This window comes from Mus caroli, chromosome 8 (assembly GCF_900094665.2).
Source record: "Mus caroli chromosome 8, CAROLI_EIJ_v1.1, whole genome shotgun sequence".
In the NCBI taxonomy this organism is placed as follows: domain Eukaryota; kingdom Metazoa; phylum Chordata; class Mammalia; order Rodentia; family Muridae; genus Mus; species Mus caroli.
Window position 1 is genome coordinate 6,702,387 of NC_034577.1, and position 16,463 is coordinate 6,718,849.

Consider the following 16,463-nt stretch of genomic DNA (forward strand, 5'->3'; position numbering starts at 1 on the left):
CAGTTCCAGTACCCACATGACAACTTACAACTGTCTGTAACTCCAGTTCCAGTACCCACATGACAACTTACAACTGTCTGTAACTCCAGTTCCAGGGGATCTGATTTCTTCTTCTGGCTTCTGTGGGCATTGAACACATACTATACATATACATACATACATACATACATACATACATACATACATACAGGCAGGCAGAACAAATAAAAAACACTTTTCTTAAAAGTTTGGACATGACCAGATGTCATAGAAGGGTGTGCCCCAGGATAATCCTGACTTGTCTTCTACATGAGTCACTTGCTGGCCATTGAAAGAAAGTTATTTGTAGTGACTTAAATACAGAATGGAATTACTGGTTCTCCTTCACTATAAAACATCTCTGATACCTAGAAAGTCTAAAGCTGGATTTATTTTGCCTTTAGTTACTGCAGATATTGGTATCTGAGAATGTAACTAAAACAACTATTTTTCTTTCTCTATCTGCCTCTCCCTATATCTCAGAAGTTGTGGGCTTCGATATCAAATGCCTGTGTCCAAGTGGGATGATCTTAAGGCAAGGTATGCCTATAAAATAAGTCTTCCAAGGATCATTTTTATGAATTATACCTCAAAGAAGGATTCTGAACTTTCCAAGCTAGGACCACACCCAAAAGGATCTGTCATTGACTCTTTTCAGTGGTGAGCCATTATGATGGACTCAGTCAACATCAGTTTTCAGTCCTGATGGGCAGTTGCAATGGCAAACTTCCTGCTAACCCCACTAAAACCAGAGTTGTGAAGGTAAGTTGTCAGGAAAGACATTAGGCATTCTAGGTACAAGGCAAATGGTTTGCTCCATGTTGGTAATAGGAGACAGTTGTAAGATATTGTGCCTGTGAGAGTGGGCCAAGTTCACAGTGACCTGGTAGGCAGGATTGGCTATAGATGGTAATTTGTAAATCTTGACCAACTTTTCTTCCATACTATTTTTCTGTATTAATGTTCAAGTAAATTGGTGTTTTATACAAGCCTACCTGGTAGGGTGTAATGCTGGGAGACTGGGCAAACTGTATTACGCAGTAAGCAAGTTCCATGATAACCAGTGCCCTCCTGTTGGGCACACAGATGATGGCCTGCTCTCTGTCCTTTGTTCTGCCATTGGTTTGTGAGTTGAACTTTCTTTCATCTGAAAGTTCTTACAAATCATTGTGAATAGCAATGGGAATCATTTCAACTTCAAAGTCTCTCTCCACCCTGAAGAGTACAAATTATAATCCTATTTTATCCTAATATGTTAATCCTAGAAAAGGGCTGAATAAACATCATGAATTAAAATTAAATGTGATTTTTTTCAATGTCTTCCCAGTTCCTTTAAGGGAACCAAACATTTTATATTAAAGTAGTATCTTAAATGATTTATTTTAAGATTCAGAAATGTGTCTAAATACACATTTTTCACTTATAACTGTGAAACTGGGATGCAGTTTTCAATTATAATGAAGAGCCTTGACAAGGAATGACTAGAAACCCATAATCTTTGGTGCAGTATCCGAAACACACCTTATTCACCTTGGGACATTGCTTCAGGGATTGGACCAAACTTCTTGCTCTGAAAGGTAATGGGTGCTGAGGCTGAGACTCCTGTGCTAGGACTACCTGGATGCTGAGCAGTTTGTTTAGTAAATACCTTGTCTGGTAGGAGTAGGAGCTGGGTCCGTTCCAACTGAAGCTGGGGATGCTGATGAAGGATACATTATCTTCATGTGGATGCAGAGCTCAGAGTAATTTAGTTTAGGACTCAAATGAGTACATCAGAGACAGAAGTCTACATTTTTCTTCATTGAATATGAACCCAAAGAAGCCCCCAGTAGCTACAACAGGAGAAAGTCAGGAGTCCATGTTTGTTAGTTGCCATCTCAATGACAAAGCCCCACTTTTTTTCTGAAATGAACAGTGACAGTTCCTATTTTCCAATCTTGAGAGACAGCTATGTACTCCTGGAATTTAGGATGTCAAGAGCCTCAGGAAAAAAACAGGTCTGAGAGCCACATCATGACTTGTCCTGATCAGTTATCATTAGGAGGCTCTGATTTTATGGGGCTAGACTTCTCCAGAAGTGGTAGTTCTGAGAGAAAGTTGGAGAAGAGAGAGCCTATGCTGGCTTTTCACGTTCACTTTGCCTTCAGCTCCATCTTGTGTGGTCTGTAAGAGGCACAGAGAGGATATCCTCTTGACATTTCTAACAAGCACACAGTTGAGGGTGGGTCTCAAATGATATGGGGCTGCAGATCCGTGGGATGGGTAGAGCTGGGTGGATTCTGACAGGCCAGCTTTCCCTATGTGAGGCAAGCCTCTGTGAGGAGCTTCAGCACAGGAAGTCACCACAGGCCACCCATGGTGCAGGACAAACCAAGCAGGCTTGGTTCACTTGGAAGAGGAACTGGAATGGGCATCTGGGGACAAGATTCAGGTTTTTGCTACCCTGAAACAAGGTCTGGAGAGCAAAACTATTTCAATCTGTTACATCAGGCTGTACGCCATGACCAAGTAATCGATCATTAAAGAAATATCAATAGGAAGTCAGGTGCAGAAATATAGATCCAATAGTGAATCTATGTGTGTTTATTTCTTTTTTTCTTTTTTCTTTTTCGGTACAGAGGAAAACTTTATCAGATTTCCTCACAAGAATAGGTGAAACCAATTGGACAGGAGCCCAAGAAATGTCCTCTAGGCACATAAATTTAAAAATTGAAAGAAATCTGAAAACCAGTGAGTTGCAAAATGTCCTTGCTTTTCTTAAGTTTAATTGAAACTCTTAAGTATTGTTTAAATGTTTCACGATTCCCAACTTCCAGAAAAGACGCTGTGAGCCTCAATCTTCAGACCTCTTCAGACTCTAAGGTGTACATCTTGTTAAAATGTGGTTGCTTTCTATGTTTTCTTCTGTAAGGAAGGAAATATCCCTTCATTGCAAAGATGCTAAGCTCTCAGTCTCTGGAGAAGTTCCTGTTCTATTGTAGACTTACAGCTGCAGGAGGATGTAGAAGCAATTATACCCTTCACTTTGAAAATCCTCATTGTGTTTCTTTTTTGTTTTATTGCCATTTTCTATGCAGACAAAAAAGACACAAAAAGCCTCTGGATCTTGTAACAATGAATTCTAAGAATAAGTATCTGAGGGAGGATTTGCTGAGTGCACAGATATCAAAGCATGTGAGTGTGTGAGCATGTACTGGTGTGTGCATGTGCAAGTCTTGTGTGCTTGGCACCTGTGAGTAAGCTTGCTCATTCTTGCCCTGACAGCCATCTTCTTGGCTTTCAGAATTTACAAAAGAACTTTTTATATGAAGTATGGTAAACACTAAGATTGTTATTACATTCTCATGAAATAAGCCATGGATTTACTTTAAAGTTCCTATGTTACATCTCCTTATGTTTTGCATCTTTTCAACATTTTAAAACATTGAAACATAACAGAACTTATCCTCCTGACCCCCATGTGCATGGTTCAGGGGTGTTCTGTACACTTCTACTGTTTAGACTGGGTTTTCATGGTATTTCCCCTTGCAAATGGCAGTTCTGTTCAACACAAGCTCACCTCTGCTTTCTGGAGCTTGACCGATCTGCTAAAGGAGCATCCTCCTGTTCTGAACATTTCCTGATTGACTTATCTTAGAGCACACGATGCTCTCCAAGGTCAGCTATGCTGTGAACCATGGAGGAATTTCCTTCTAGGCTGACTAAGATGCCATTGCATGTGTGTCTTCATTTAGTTTATCATCTGTGGACATCCAGGCTTGCAACATCCTCAGGATCTTCAGTGTTTGCAATACTCAGACAATATTAGTTCAGGATGCCCCACTTCTGACCTTTCTGAACATCTTCCACAATGTTCCATGTAGCATTTGCATTGTGCCAAGAGTGTGTTACCTGCTCCACATCCACACCAACACCTCCTGTCCTCTGTGCCCTGGGCAACAGCCTTCATAGCAGAGATTCAGTCCTATTTGGCTATGGTTCTATCTTGCAGTCATGGTGTGTGTGCGTGTGTGTGTGTGTCTTGGGTGTTCTATATGCTGTGGATCATATGTTGACATTTCTGAACAGACACACTTGTCCACTTGTCTGCTCATTTTAATCAGGTCATTTGGGTTTGGCCTGCAATGGTTCCTCATGTATTCTGTGTCAGCCTCCTGGTTGGTTATGGTTTGAGACACTTTCTCTTACTGTGCAGATTGTCGTTTTATTCAGTTCATTGTGTCTTCAGATGCTCAGTGGTTTACAGACTGTGCACTCTCATTATCCATATCTGCTGGTCTTATCGGTGCTGTGGACATTACATCTAATGTTAGGAAGTCTTTGTTTCCTACAATTAGGCTTAGATTTTATATTCAGACCTGTGATCCACATTTAACTCAGGTCACATGTGACTCAAATAAAGATCCACATTAATTCTTTACCATGTGTGTCATTATTTCTTTGTTTTACTTATTTTCTCTCTTAAAATAGCATTTTAAGACCTATAACATTAGTATGTTCAGTCTGCATAAAATTTGCATCTGTACAAATATGTTTAATATATGTATATATATATATACATACAAATATATGTATATACATATGTGTGTGTGTATAACAGTCTATATGTTATATGCATGTGATCCTAGTACTAATGTTACTTAGGAAGAATTCCAGAAGTCCAAAGCCAGCCTGAAATACATAGTTTCAGATCAGCTTTGGCTATAGAAAGAGATAAAAATAGCAATCTCTTAATTTAAATTATTAACACTAATAGATAATTATAAAGGGTATTATGATGTGTGTGTGCATGTGTGTGCATGTGTATGCATATGTGTGGGTATCTATCTTGTAATATGCTTTATATGTATTGATTATTATGTCCCTTGCAAGCAAAATCTGAGAGGAACACTCAGAAATACTATATATCATAGAACTGTCTATCCAAGAAGACATATAAAGGAATGAAGGCAGATGAGAAATGAACAGGAAAGAGAAAACTATATGAACCTGGCAAAGGTCAGAGCCATCCCATATTCCCCTGCTCTAAAGCAAATTGGCCATTTCTCACTGAGCCAGGCAGATAGTCTGTGTGCCTCTCAGTGACTGAGGCTAAAAATGCACAGGAGGCATTTCACTTTCTAGACCATGCAGGTCATAGGATACAGGTGTGGGCCCAGCCAACAGTGTGATCTGTGTGGGGCCACATCAGCTTCTGTCCTGGGCTGAAGCCTCCTCTTTGACACACAGACACAAGCTAATGTCCTGACATGCAATCCACTCCCATAATTTTACATGAATACATTTTCTTGCTTACAAATTATAAAGCATATTTTCTTTCATTTCATGTGGAAAATTGTAGTATTTTTAAATTTCATTTCCAAGATAGTCTTTTGGTTTGGGAAATTGAGTAAAAATCCTTATATTCCCAATTGTGCCAAGAATACTTTAACCCTATTGTCAGTTTTTTTTCTTTCTCAGCTATGTCAAGTCCATTAATGAGAAAAATTGCTCTAAAATCTAGTTCAAATCTCACAAAAGCCATCTCAGAAAAGTTGCAGGAGACACAGGTAACCCATTCTCTTGTGCTGCCCTTGACATCAGGGTGTGGCTCAGCCCAAAGCGCTCAACAGCAGTGGGAAACACAGCCTACCTTTGCTTAGAGTACAGCAAGACTTTGACATGTGAAACCATCCAGAAGGTCTTGATGAACCATAAATGTCACCTAAAATGTTAATATGTATTAGAGCAAAACAATAGAACCACCAATTGATTTACCAAATGGCTGGAGTGGTCAATGGATGGTCATAAAATTGTTTTTTCTATGGTGTTTTCTTTTATGTCACAGTGGTACATGGAGTTGACTATATTGGGAAATCTACCCTATGATAAAAAACAAAACAAACAAACAAACAAAAAAAAACCCAAGCAGTACAAATCAAAGATCCCATTTCTACCTCACCAGCGCACCACTGTTTAGACAGGAGTGGTGAAGGTTTTCATTCAGAAATATTAGTCTTCACATGGCATAGGCTAGCACTGTGGAAAATAACTAAAGCTCCATATCACCTTAGCTGATAACTGTTGAGACACTGAGAGTTCCCAAACCACTGATGGCCAAACACCATGGACTTCAGTCAGGGTAAGCATTCATTGGTGTGAGGTTCCCTTTTAGGCAATAACAAAGGGCTGTAGTGTGGCCATTGTTGACAAGTAGCCTCCATGGGCACCGTTTTTAGTAGTGTCAGTCTGAAAGAAGCAACAACAACAGGAGCAAAAGTGAGAGAAGCCGATTTTCTGCAGATCTGATCATTCTCTGCCACAGTAAAAAGAACACATGCTCTGTCTTTCTGCAGGCAATCTTGTATGTGCATTCATCTTTATATTGTCTGCTGTGTCAGTCCATTTGGGGTTCCACACAGGATAGCGAGCCAACAATGAAGAGACTGGTCCCTATTAGTCCTGGCCCTGTCACTGGCCAAATGAACTTTGTCATGATGCAGTCAGAAATCCCTGTCTGCACTCAGGATGTGCATATACAGAGTCGTGCAATGATGGGGTAGCCCATCTCATTTTTGCCCCGCCCCATCTTTAGCATCCCCTTAGGCCATCCTTAGGACCATGTTTAGAATCCTGCTTATAGAGTTTTCAGATATTCAGTGACTGCATAAGCCTTGTGTTTCTTTTTAGTGTTAGCTGTCAGACTGGCAGACTCTGACACGGGTTACTGTTGGTTCACCTGTAATTACAAAACATCACAGCACATCAAACACTTTTAGACTATAATCAACCTACAGACTAATAAAAAGTCAAAACATAGGGCACTATTTGACAATAAAATATGTTAAATCCTAAATTAGAACAAGATATGCTGAGACATAGGCATAGAAATGTCACAGGGGATTCCATTACCCTGTGTGATAACCTAAAAATGAATAAGAAAAGAAGTGCACTAGAAATTAGTCCGTGTGAATTTGGAACTTAGCAACTGTGGCGGTAAGGACATAGAGAAACTTGACGGTCACTGCTGCTGAACCCTTTAGAAGCCAGTAAAGTGTTACTCCACCTGTCACGGTCATCATTGCAGAGTCCTTGGAAGTTAATTGACACTTTCACCAAGAGACCCTTCTTCAAGCTAAGAACTGGAAGGCCACTCTGTTTATTAGAGTGTCCCCTCTGTCAACACCATGCTCGTCAATCCATGGCCCTATGGGATCCTGCTGGCTTCTGTAGGTTTTCCTGTGGCCCGACAGTCTCCTATCTATCTAATGACCAAGTCAGGACCCTCATAGAAGTCAAAATGTCAAGAGATCAAAGTCAGTAAGTCAAACTTGGTCCAGTTTTCTGAATGATCTGTTGAAACATTTCCTGGTTAATGAGGACTCCCAGACCCTCTGCAGCTTCAGTCAGGGCTCACACTAACCCACCTTCCACGCAGCAGTTTGTCATGCTGCGAAAGCTGCCATTGCCTCTTCCTGTTGAGGTTATTGGAGGATGCAGCTAGTTGATACTTCTATCACTACTTCTATTAGACAAGCTGCTTCCCCTTGCTGGAGGTAGACAACTGCATATGGCACACTGTGTTTTCTTATTTGTCTGTGAGTCTACAGGAAGCTCTTTTGACTGTAGTAGGCAAATATGCCTCAGATCCTAGAAAAGCCATAGCTTCTCTCAGCTCTGTGTCTTTTACTTAAAAGCAGGGATGGGTGTCTTGGCACACTGTGTATGTGCAAGAACAAGGTCTGTAGAGCAACCATGAAAGCAGAGTGTCACACATGGCCGCTCCACAGCTTGATCTTTTAACACACCATGGAAGAGTCTTTTGATGGCTTAGAGGCTCTGCATGAGTTTCCTTCACATTAAGCAGGAAATTAGCCACATGTTTGTACATGTGTAGAGAGTTATTAGATTGTTTTGGACTTTGGACATGCATACATTAAGAAAAAAAGCATATATTTGGGTGTGGTCACACAGGCCAGTAACTTCAATATTCTAGAAGCTAAGGCAAGAGGGTCATTAGATTTGAGGCCAGTTTGGGATATATGACACAGTTCCTGGCTAGTCTAGACTAAATCTTGTCTTAAAGCATTAGGCTTAAAAAAAAAACAAAAAGCAAAACAAAACAAAACAAAACAAAACAAACAAACAAAGCTGTTTCAGTCCAGAGAGATGGCTCAGGAGTTGCCAAGCCTGATGACCCAGGTTGGATCCCAGAATGAACATGGTGAAAGAGGGAGAGAATCAACTCCAGCAAACTGCTGTCTGGCCTCCACATGCTCACCATGGCACAAACACATCCACTCCTATTTAAAGTCAATGAATGTAAACAATCAGGATGGACTTTATTTATTTAAGAACAACTAGACACTTAACTGAATATACAAGCCAGATTTGATAATTCATAAGGACAGCTTTCTCTCAATCATAAATTTTAGCCGCAAGGTAAATGTGTTTGTGCAGTTTTGTCCCCTGGTGTTTTGGGTCACTTCATAGGACACAGTGGAAAAGTAAAAGCGGATCTTCTAAATACCAGAATGAAGAATTTAATATGGTGACTACCATATCAATAAGACACTGATGACGAGAGCCACAGTGTTATGCATAATTTTGAGATGTTAAAAAAAATTTCCGTGCCAACTCTGTGTTACACTTAACCATACTTAGGTCTCTTAGAAACAAGTGCCCCCTGTCACATGGGAAAAGGTCAGCGGGAAGTTAGTGGGAACAATGATTAAAGCCATGGGAAACTGACTGCATGTGCTACAAGTTCCGTATTAGGATGTCAGCTGAAACGCCATGCAGTGGAAGCCCAGCTTTATTAGGGTGTTTGGAAAGAGTTGCAGGGATGTGAAGGGTTGCCAAGGAAAGGAAGAGCAGAGATAGGAACTGTATCTAAGAATTTATCCCAAAATTCAACCGTTTATTTGGTAGTATTCAGTCATAATTGAGTTTAATGGTTAAACTCAATTTGAGGCCGTTTTTGTAGATTTATAGATATGGTGAAGGGATGGGCTGAGTTCATAACTGTGTTGAGGAAAGTTTCATATTCTATTATTGGTTTTATTGCTATGAAATTGTAGGCGTTGCTTCACTGTTTTCCCTGTTCTGTAAAGTGGGTCATGCTGCATTTGCGCAAGCACAGGGGAGCTACGGTAGGTAGGTTATTCCTGCTCGGCAGTGGGTATTTACAGATTCAGAACTGCAGAAGGTATTGTAGAATCAGGAATGCAGTGAGAATTATAGATTCAGGAATGCTGTGGACATTGAAGATCTGGGGATGCTGCAAGCATTATAGAATCAGGAGAGCAGGGGACACAGCAAAATTAGGAATGCAGTGAATATTTTACAATTAGGGATGGATTAAGCATTGTAGATTCAGAATACAGTATACAACCAAAATTACATGAAGAATTATAGAATCAGGAATGCAGTGGGCAATGCAGATTTGGGGATTCAGTAGGCACTATAGAATTAAGAATACAGTAAGATTTATAGAATCAGGAATGTAGTGGTCATGGGATCAGGAATACAGTAGACACTGCAGAATCAGGAACGCAGTGGGCACTGCAGAGTCAGGAACGCAGTGGGCACTGTAGACTCAGGAATACAGTGGCCACTGCAGAGTCAGGAACGCAGTGGGCTTTGTAGTTTCAAGCATTGTAATGAACAATATAGACTCTCATGGCCATGGACATTATTGTGTTGGTATGTATATAACGCTGATATGAAGTGAGAATTTATCTAGTGACTTTCCTCTCTTCCTTATTTCAGGTTGCTACCAGCTATGTAATGTTTTTCGATCTCATGAGATGGAAATTGACCAGTGCTTGCTGGAGTCCCTCCCCCTGGGCCAGAGGCAGCGTCTGGTAAAGCGCATGCGCTGTGAGCAAATCAAAGCCTACTATGAGCGAGAGAAAGTGTCCCAGAAGCAGGAAGGGCTCCTGAAGAGAAGCAAGCCTGGGAAGAGGCAGAAGGTCCGCTTCGGCCTGGCTGACATGATTCAGGATGCCATCATCCACCATCATGACAAAGAGGGTATGCCTTCTCCAAAGAGATCTCGTGATCTGTTTTTGTTTGTTCTTTCCCAGGGAGATGAGAATGCCTTTAAAAAGGATGTTTCCTCCAAAATATGGTATGGAATGTCATCAATCTCTTAAGTGATATGTGAAACAGTAAATTTTGAGGGAAATGTTTGTATTGTATACAGCTTGAAAAAAAAGTACCTATCTAAAAGACAAGAGACTTCTTTTAAAATTTAACTTTCATTCTTAACAGGAAACATTCTTAGATCAGTGGTTCTCAACCTATGGATCTCTAAACCCCTTTGTGGGTCAAAGGACCTTTTCACAGGGGTCACATGTCAGATATCTTGCATACCAGATATTTACTGTACAATTCATAACAGTAGCAAAATTACAGTTATGAAGTAGCAATGGAAACAATTTCAGTTGGGCAGGAGGGTCACCATGACATGAGGAACTATATTAAAGGGTCGCAGCATGAGGAAGGTTGAGAATTGCTGTCTTAGAAGATGGCTGTGACTGCTTTTCTCATTTTTCCCACACATCCACATGGATACAGGCAAAGTCAGTTGCCTCAGAATTTGTAGAGGGTTAAGACTCAACTTTTTGAAAACTCATTTCCTGGGCAGCTATTATGACCTTCCCTTGTCTTCATGCACTATGTGAATGGCCTCAGATCTTATGTTTGGGTCTTCGGCTAATTTTGTATCAGGATGGCATTGAGTTTCAGTGGTCTCTACACTGGTGTCCAGTTTCCCTGCACCATGTGTGCAGCCTTCACTTTCTCCAGTTGGTTGTGAGTTTAGGAGTGTATTTGGGGGTCTCTATTGCATTCCAGTGATCTCTGTGTCTATTTTATGCAGCCGTTAGGCTGCAATGAAGCTCTTCAGTGGCTTATTTTAAATTCCTGAAAGCCTGCTTCTACAGTGACATACTTCTTCCTCCTAATCATGCCAGTCCCTCTGAGCCAAGCATTCAAACCCATCAGTCTATGGGGTCATTCCTGCTCATATCCCCATGTCTTAAGGACTCTGTCCCTTCTGGTCAGAGAAACCCTGGAATATTGAATGAGTTAATAACCAACTTTGACTAGGGTTCAGAAGACTAAAATGTCAGCAGCAGTGAGTGTTGGCATTGAAAATCATTTTGATGAGATTTCAGATGAGAATGAGGATGTCCATGTCTGAATCTGGATGGAGGCCAGACATACTAAATTATTATGAAGAATATGTTTGTAATTTTGTCCATGCCCTGAGACTTTGGCAGACTATGTTTAAAGTGGGTTGGCTCATTCGTCTGTGAGAAGAAATGTCAAAGGCATCTAGTCTTCAAGCTGAGGTATGGTATCTCTCTGCTTTTAACCTGCTTCTCAGTGAGAAGTGGAAATTAAAAGCACAATCAAAAGACTCAAAAACTGAAATTTGGTCAAAAAAAATTACTATGCCAAGTAGAGGCTAAGAAGGCTTTGGCTTCAGAAGAGATCAACATCAATAAAAGAAGCTACATATGCTTTTCTGGACTGCTAGGAGACTGCCATAAGGGCATCTCTGTAGTAAGCTAAATCCTGGTGGTCACTGCTCTCAAGAGATGAGAGCCCTGGGAACTTTATTTTGGAAAGTTAGTTCCTCTGGGATCCCGCTTATATGGGGCTACTCAGGAAGCTGTTTCTCAGGGCTCATTCCAGCACAGTCAGAAGTCATGGTGGAGTGGAGGACTGAGCTATGGACTCAGCTTGCATAAGACTGTGCTGTAGTCCATGTAAATAGGGTTTACTGAAATGCAAGAAAAACCTAGCCATGGAGACTGCTTCCCAAAACTGAAAAGAAATCTGAAGCTAGGGTGGGGGACAATTAACACGTACTAAGGCTGGGTTTCCTGTAAGTGGCTGCAGAGAGGGAAATGCACAGGAGAGTGATGTCTAAAGTGTGGTGAAGAGTCCAGGATGTCGGAGATGCCAAATATGTGGCATACCTGCCCAAAACAGCTAGCCTAGGTCAGATGTCCCATGGACTCAGGTGGCAAGGCCACAGGTAGAGAGTTTAAAGGGCCCTGAGAACTTATTTCCTAACCTGGTATAGCCTAGATGCTGGGCTCAAACTTAGTTTGGGGCGTTCTCTCCTTCCTGGGTGTTCTTCAGAAGGGGTGCACTATACTAACCACCACATCTAGGCATGTGTAACTTATTCTTAATTTTATCAGGGCTGACTGCTAAGAGTAGGTCTTGATTCTCAAAGGAGACATTGGACTTGAATTTTTGAAAACATTTGGAACTGATAAAACTTTAAGGCATCTTAGAGATAGACTTCTTGGGGTTTTCATTATGAGTCAGCCTTGAGTTTTAGGGGCTATGGGTGAAACGTCATAGCTTGAACCTGAAATGTTCCTCACAGGTTCATTTCGTAACAGCTTTGGGTCCAGCTCTTTGTGCTTTGGGCAAGTGGTGGGGAGTTAGGAAGGATCGCCTTGCTGAGGGGAAAAGTTCACATCTGTGGACTGCCGAATGTTATAAATGGGCTCTGTTCACTTTCCGTCACCATAGTTACAGACAGGGCTCCCAAAACCTAAGTCCAACCTTGGGTTGAAACAAGTTGTCATACAGTGTGACTCGTTTTACGTTGTTTTGTCACAGTGGCAGCTGTGCAAATGGGGACTTTTTAAAGAAGCCAATGGAGGTGTGTACACCTTGCTAACCTCTGAAGCCACTGGTTGGCTGGATCTAAGGTGGACACTTTTCTCCATGGGTTAGTCACAATTTGAAATTCCAGGTTTTATTTGTAGCTCACTATAGAAGATATTTTCCTGACCTGATTTTTTTTCTTAACGTGTTCAATCTGAAAAATTCATGAATTTAGGAATGTATGCATTTCCAAGACTCTTAGACAAGGATTGTGAATCTGTAGATAAGAGAGCTGTCAGCACGCTATGTGCAATGATGGCTATAACGAGACTCTCTGCTCTTCTATTTGGATACCCCAGTGAAACTGCTCTTTGCTGAGATGTTCCCACATCTTATTTAAATGCACATGCGTTTATGCCTTTATACATGGCAGTAGCAGAAAGCATGTGATCTGGTAGAGCTTGAGAGAGTCTTTACTCTAATGCCATTTACACCAGAAAGGAGAGGTGCTGTGACTGAGTCGTCACCTGATGGTCACATGCTTCCCCAGGGTAACGTTTGCACTTAACAGCTCTGCCACTCGGACTTTATATACACAGTGATAGGAGGAACTGTGTGTGTCTTGGGCTCTGTTCCACTCTTCCTGTTTGGTGCATTCCTGAGAGTGTGGAGTCTAAGTTCAAAACCATTTACCTTCTTCACTGTCAGCAGATGCCATAGCAAATGTACATAGAACTGAAATCTTTGTGCATTATCATTATGTTGGTGGAAAAGTAATGAAACACACACACACTTAGATGAAACACTCATACATCTTACAAAATGATGTCTATGGCCTGAAAGAAATTAGGAGTAGTAAAGGAATAAATCGCGTTACTCCCCTAAGACCTTATAGAATCATATTTTTCAGTCATTCATGCTACACCACCTGAACCATTCTTTCCCAAGCAGTTGTTGACAGGTGACAACCATTCTGTCACTGGTGATCAGAAGGCAGGAAAGAGAATGATTTTTCCCCTGAGAACACCCATCTAGATAGAAGAAAACCTCAGAGTATACAGAACATAGCAAGTGTGCAGGAGGGAGCGAAGTCTGGGAGAGTGACAGGGATGGGGAAACCTACTTGGAAAATGTGATTCTGGAGGGATGTGCCCTTAACCATTGCTTGCACTTTAGCTATGAGGAGCGCATGCTGCAGTGGGTAGCAGAGCAGCCGAGCAGCCACAGACACAGCAGGTGGACATCTGGGGTGAGCTGGATGGGATGCGAGTGGAGCAGTGGTTGTTAATCAGAGTATATTCTGGAAAGTCCCCTTTGTTTCTCCTCGCTCTTCATGTGACTTAGCATTGTCTGTTCATTTAAGTAGGATGAGATTTCCATGGATTCTCTTGAATCAGAAAGCAGGGGGACCTATCACATGATTCTAAGTGGGACCTTGACATACTACAAATCATTTCCAGCAAAGAATAGTCAGCGCTGTTGAGCGGGCTGAAGGGTGGATATGAACTGCAAGCAAGTGCACCAGCTGAGGGTCTACTGATGTATTCTCAGCATTCAGAAGGCCGGGCATGGCTTGCCATGGGAGTCAGAGTGAGAGAATATAGAAGAGTCATGTCACAGGAAAGGTCATGTGCTCATCACATGTGTCCTAAGACTGTTCTCTGAAGGACAGCCAGGAGTGGAGCAGACAAGGCTTACTCCCTGAGGCACCACTGTGTGGTATCAGCAGCCATGAATGAAGTCCCAGGAATATGTAGTGTGGCCAGTGATGATGCATCTAAGGAGAGCTTCCTGGAGGGGCTGGAGACCACTGTGCAGAAACATGGGGGAGGGCCTCCGTGACAGTGTCCTGAGGTAGAAGACGTCCCACCATGAAGATGAAATAGAGACGTCCCAGGATGACGATGAAATGGAGATGTCCCAGGATGATGACGAAACAGAAAGACCAGCAGTTCAGCAGTGGCAGAATGAATAGAGGGTACGTGAGGAGACACAAGAAGAGTCTGCAAGGTACACGTGTAAGGGCTCTGCCTGCTGTATGTATGGTTTGCTGACACCAGTAGAAGGGTTTGATCTCCTGCCATTTAGAGATTAGGTCAGTCGAAGATGCATCCTGAGTGGACAAAAGGACACAGATGTGAGAACTGGGGAAGTAAGCAAGAAGGGTCTTGGGTAAGCCAGGCAGGGAGGAGAACACATCGCTGCACAGTCGGTGGCTGGAAGAGCTTCAGTGCACCATCTTCCCTCACATTTCTGTAAGCCAGGTCTGGGCTCAATGGGAGGACTGAAATTTGGGTGCCATAGGAACTCCCTCGTCATTTCTAACAGCCATATCTCTTGCATTAGAGTCTCCTTCTCTATCTCCAAGAGGAACCATGGTGGGCCCAGACTCCCTCTTACACTTTACGTGTGTTGACACTTTTGTGTCATTTCATCTCTTCCATCAAGACTTCTGTCCGTCTCATCAGTTTTCACAGCCCTGTTTGCCCAGTTCATCCAGATATCTTCACTATTTAAAAGACAGTTAAAGCCAGGCATGGTGGCGCACGCCTTTAATCCCAGCACTTGAGAGGCAGAGGCAGGTGAATTTCTGAGTTCGAGGCCAGCCTGGTCTACAGAGTGAGTTCCAGGACAGCCAGTGCTACACAGAAAAACCATGTCTCGAAAAAAACAAAACAAAACAAAACAAAACAAAAAAAACAAAACAAAACAAAAGACAGTTAAAATGAGCTATTATTTGCCTTTCCTGTATAACATATTCATAGGTATAGAACCTAAGACAAAACTAGGTAGCTCCAAATTTTGCCTGGGGAAAGAAGGAAAAATGCCGTAGTTATTTTTGTTTGTTTGTTTTTGGTATTGTTTTTTGTTTTTTAGCTAGCAATGAAAGGAATATTATACCATTAATCGAGAGACTGATTTGCTGGCTTGAGAAGAAAAAAATGAGACTCATGAAACTATAAGGTGGCATTGTTAGGCAGAACAGGATGCTGCAGAGACTTTTAGCAGACTTTATTATACCTCACGGAAGACCTAGATCTCAGCAAGCACAAGGTCGGAGCCTGTAGGACTGCGAGTGTTGCAAAAAATGGCTACAACACCTAGAAATGCATTTGACTAAAGCTCTAAGAAGTTCACAGACTGAGAACTGAGGAATTCTAGAGCTACTAATTCATGGAAGTGAATCAGTGACCAGATGCAGCTGGGGGGTTGGGAGGGGAGCATTGCAATGGGAACAGAGTTTCAGTGAGAGCCAAGTCCTGAGAAAGGAGGAGAGTGCCAGCTGACAGCACTCTAGGCATGGGGAGGTCCCAGAACCAGCCACCAGGTTCAGGAGGATTGAAGTTAGCTGGTTTCATGTTTGTTTGTTTGTTTTTATAGCAAACACCTTGAGAGGTTAGACTCCAAGCAGAAACTGCAAAGAGTTCTTTCAGAGTTTTTCTTAAAGGTGGTAGAGATGATCAGATTGGTTCATGTGGTTGGTTCATGTGGAGAAGAAAGAAGTCTACCTGTCACACATATAGTTCATTGGAAAGGGGGAAGTGAGTGACCACAGAAAACACAGGAAGTGATAGAGAGAGGCCCTGCATGGCAGGTCTCTGATCTGGTGTTAGCTGGATTGTGTCAACTAGTCATTCCATTACTATCCATACCACAGGACGCTCTGAGCAGCTTCAGATTGCAGTTCTTGTGTCTATACCTCACCCGTAAAGATGCTAATTTAATTATCTGAAGTGGGTCCAGGCACTTTTCTTTTTTTTATTTTTAATATTTTTTATTATGTATTTTCCTCAATTACATTTCCAATGCTATCCCAAAAGTCCCCC

The 16,463-nt window shown here is 41.8% G+C and overlaps 1 protein-coding gene across 3 annotated transcripts in view; it reads left to right on the forward strand.

Moving 5' to 3' along the window:
- Positions 1-16,463, forward strand: part of Myo16 (myosin XVI) — a 479,021-nt gene that overhangs the window by 114,211 nt on the left and 348,347 nt on the right. For all 3 annotated transcript variants that reach the window (XM_021170663.2, XM_029481007.1, XM_029481008.1), the window contains exon 2: positions 9,769-10,032. In XM_021170663.2, the coding sequence (XP_021026322.1) occupies positions 9,807-10,032 (226 nt within the window). In that variant the 5' untranslated portion in view covers positions 9,769-9,806. The remainder of the gene's footprint in view (positions 1-9,768; positions 10,033-16,463) is intronic.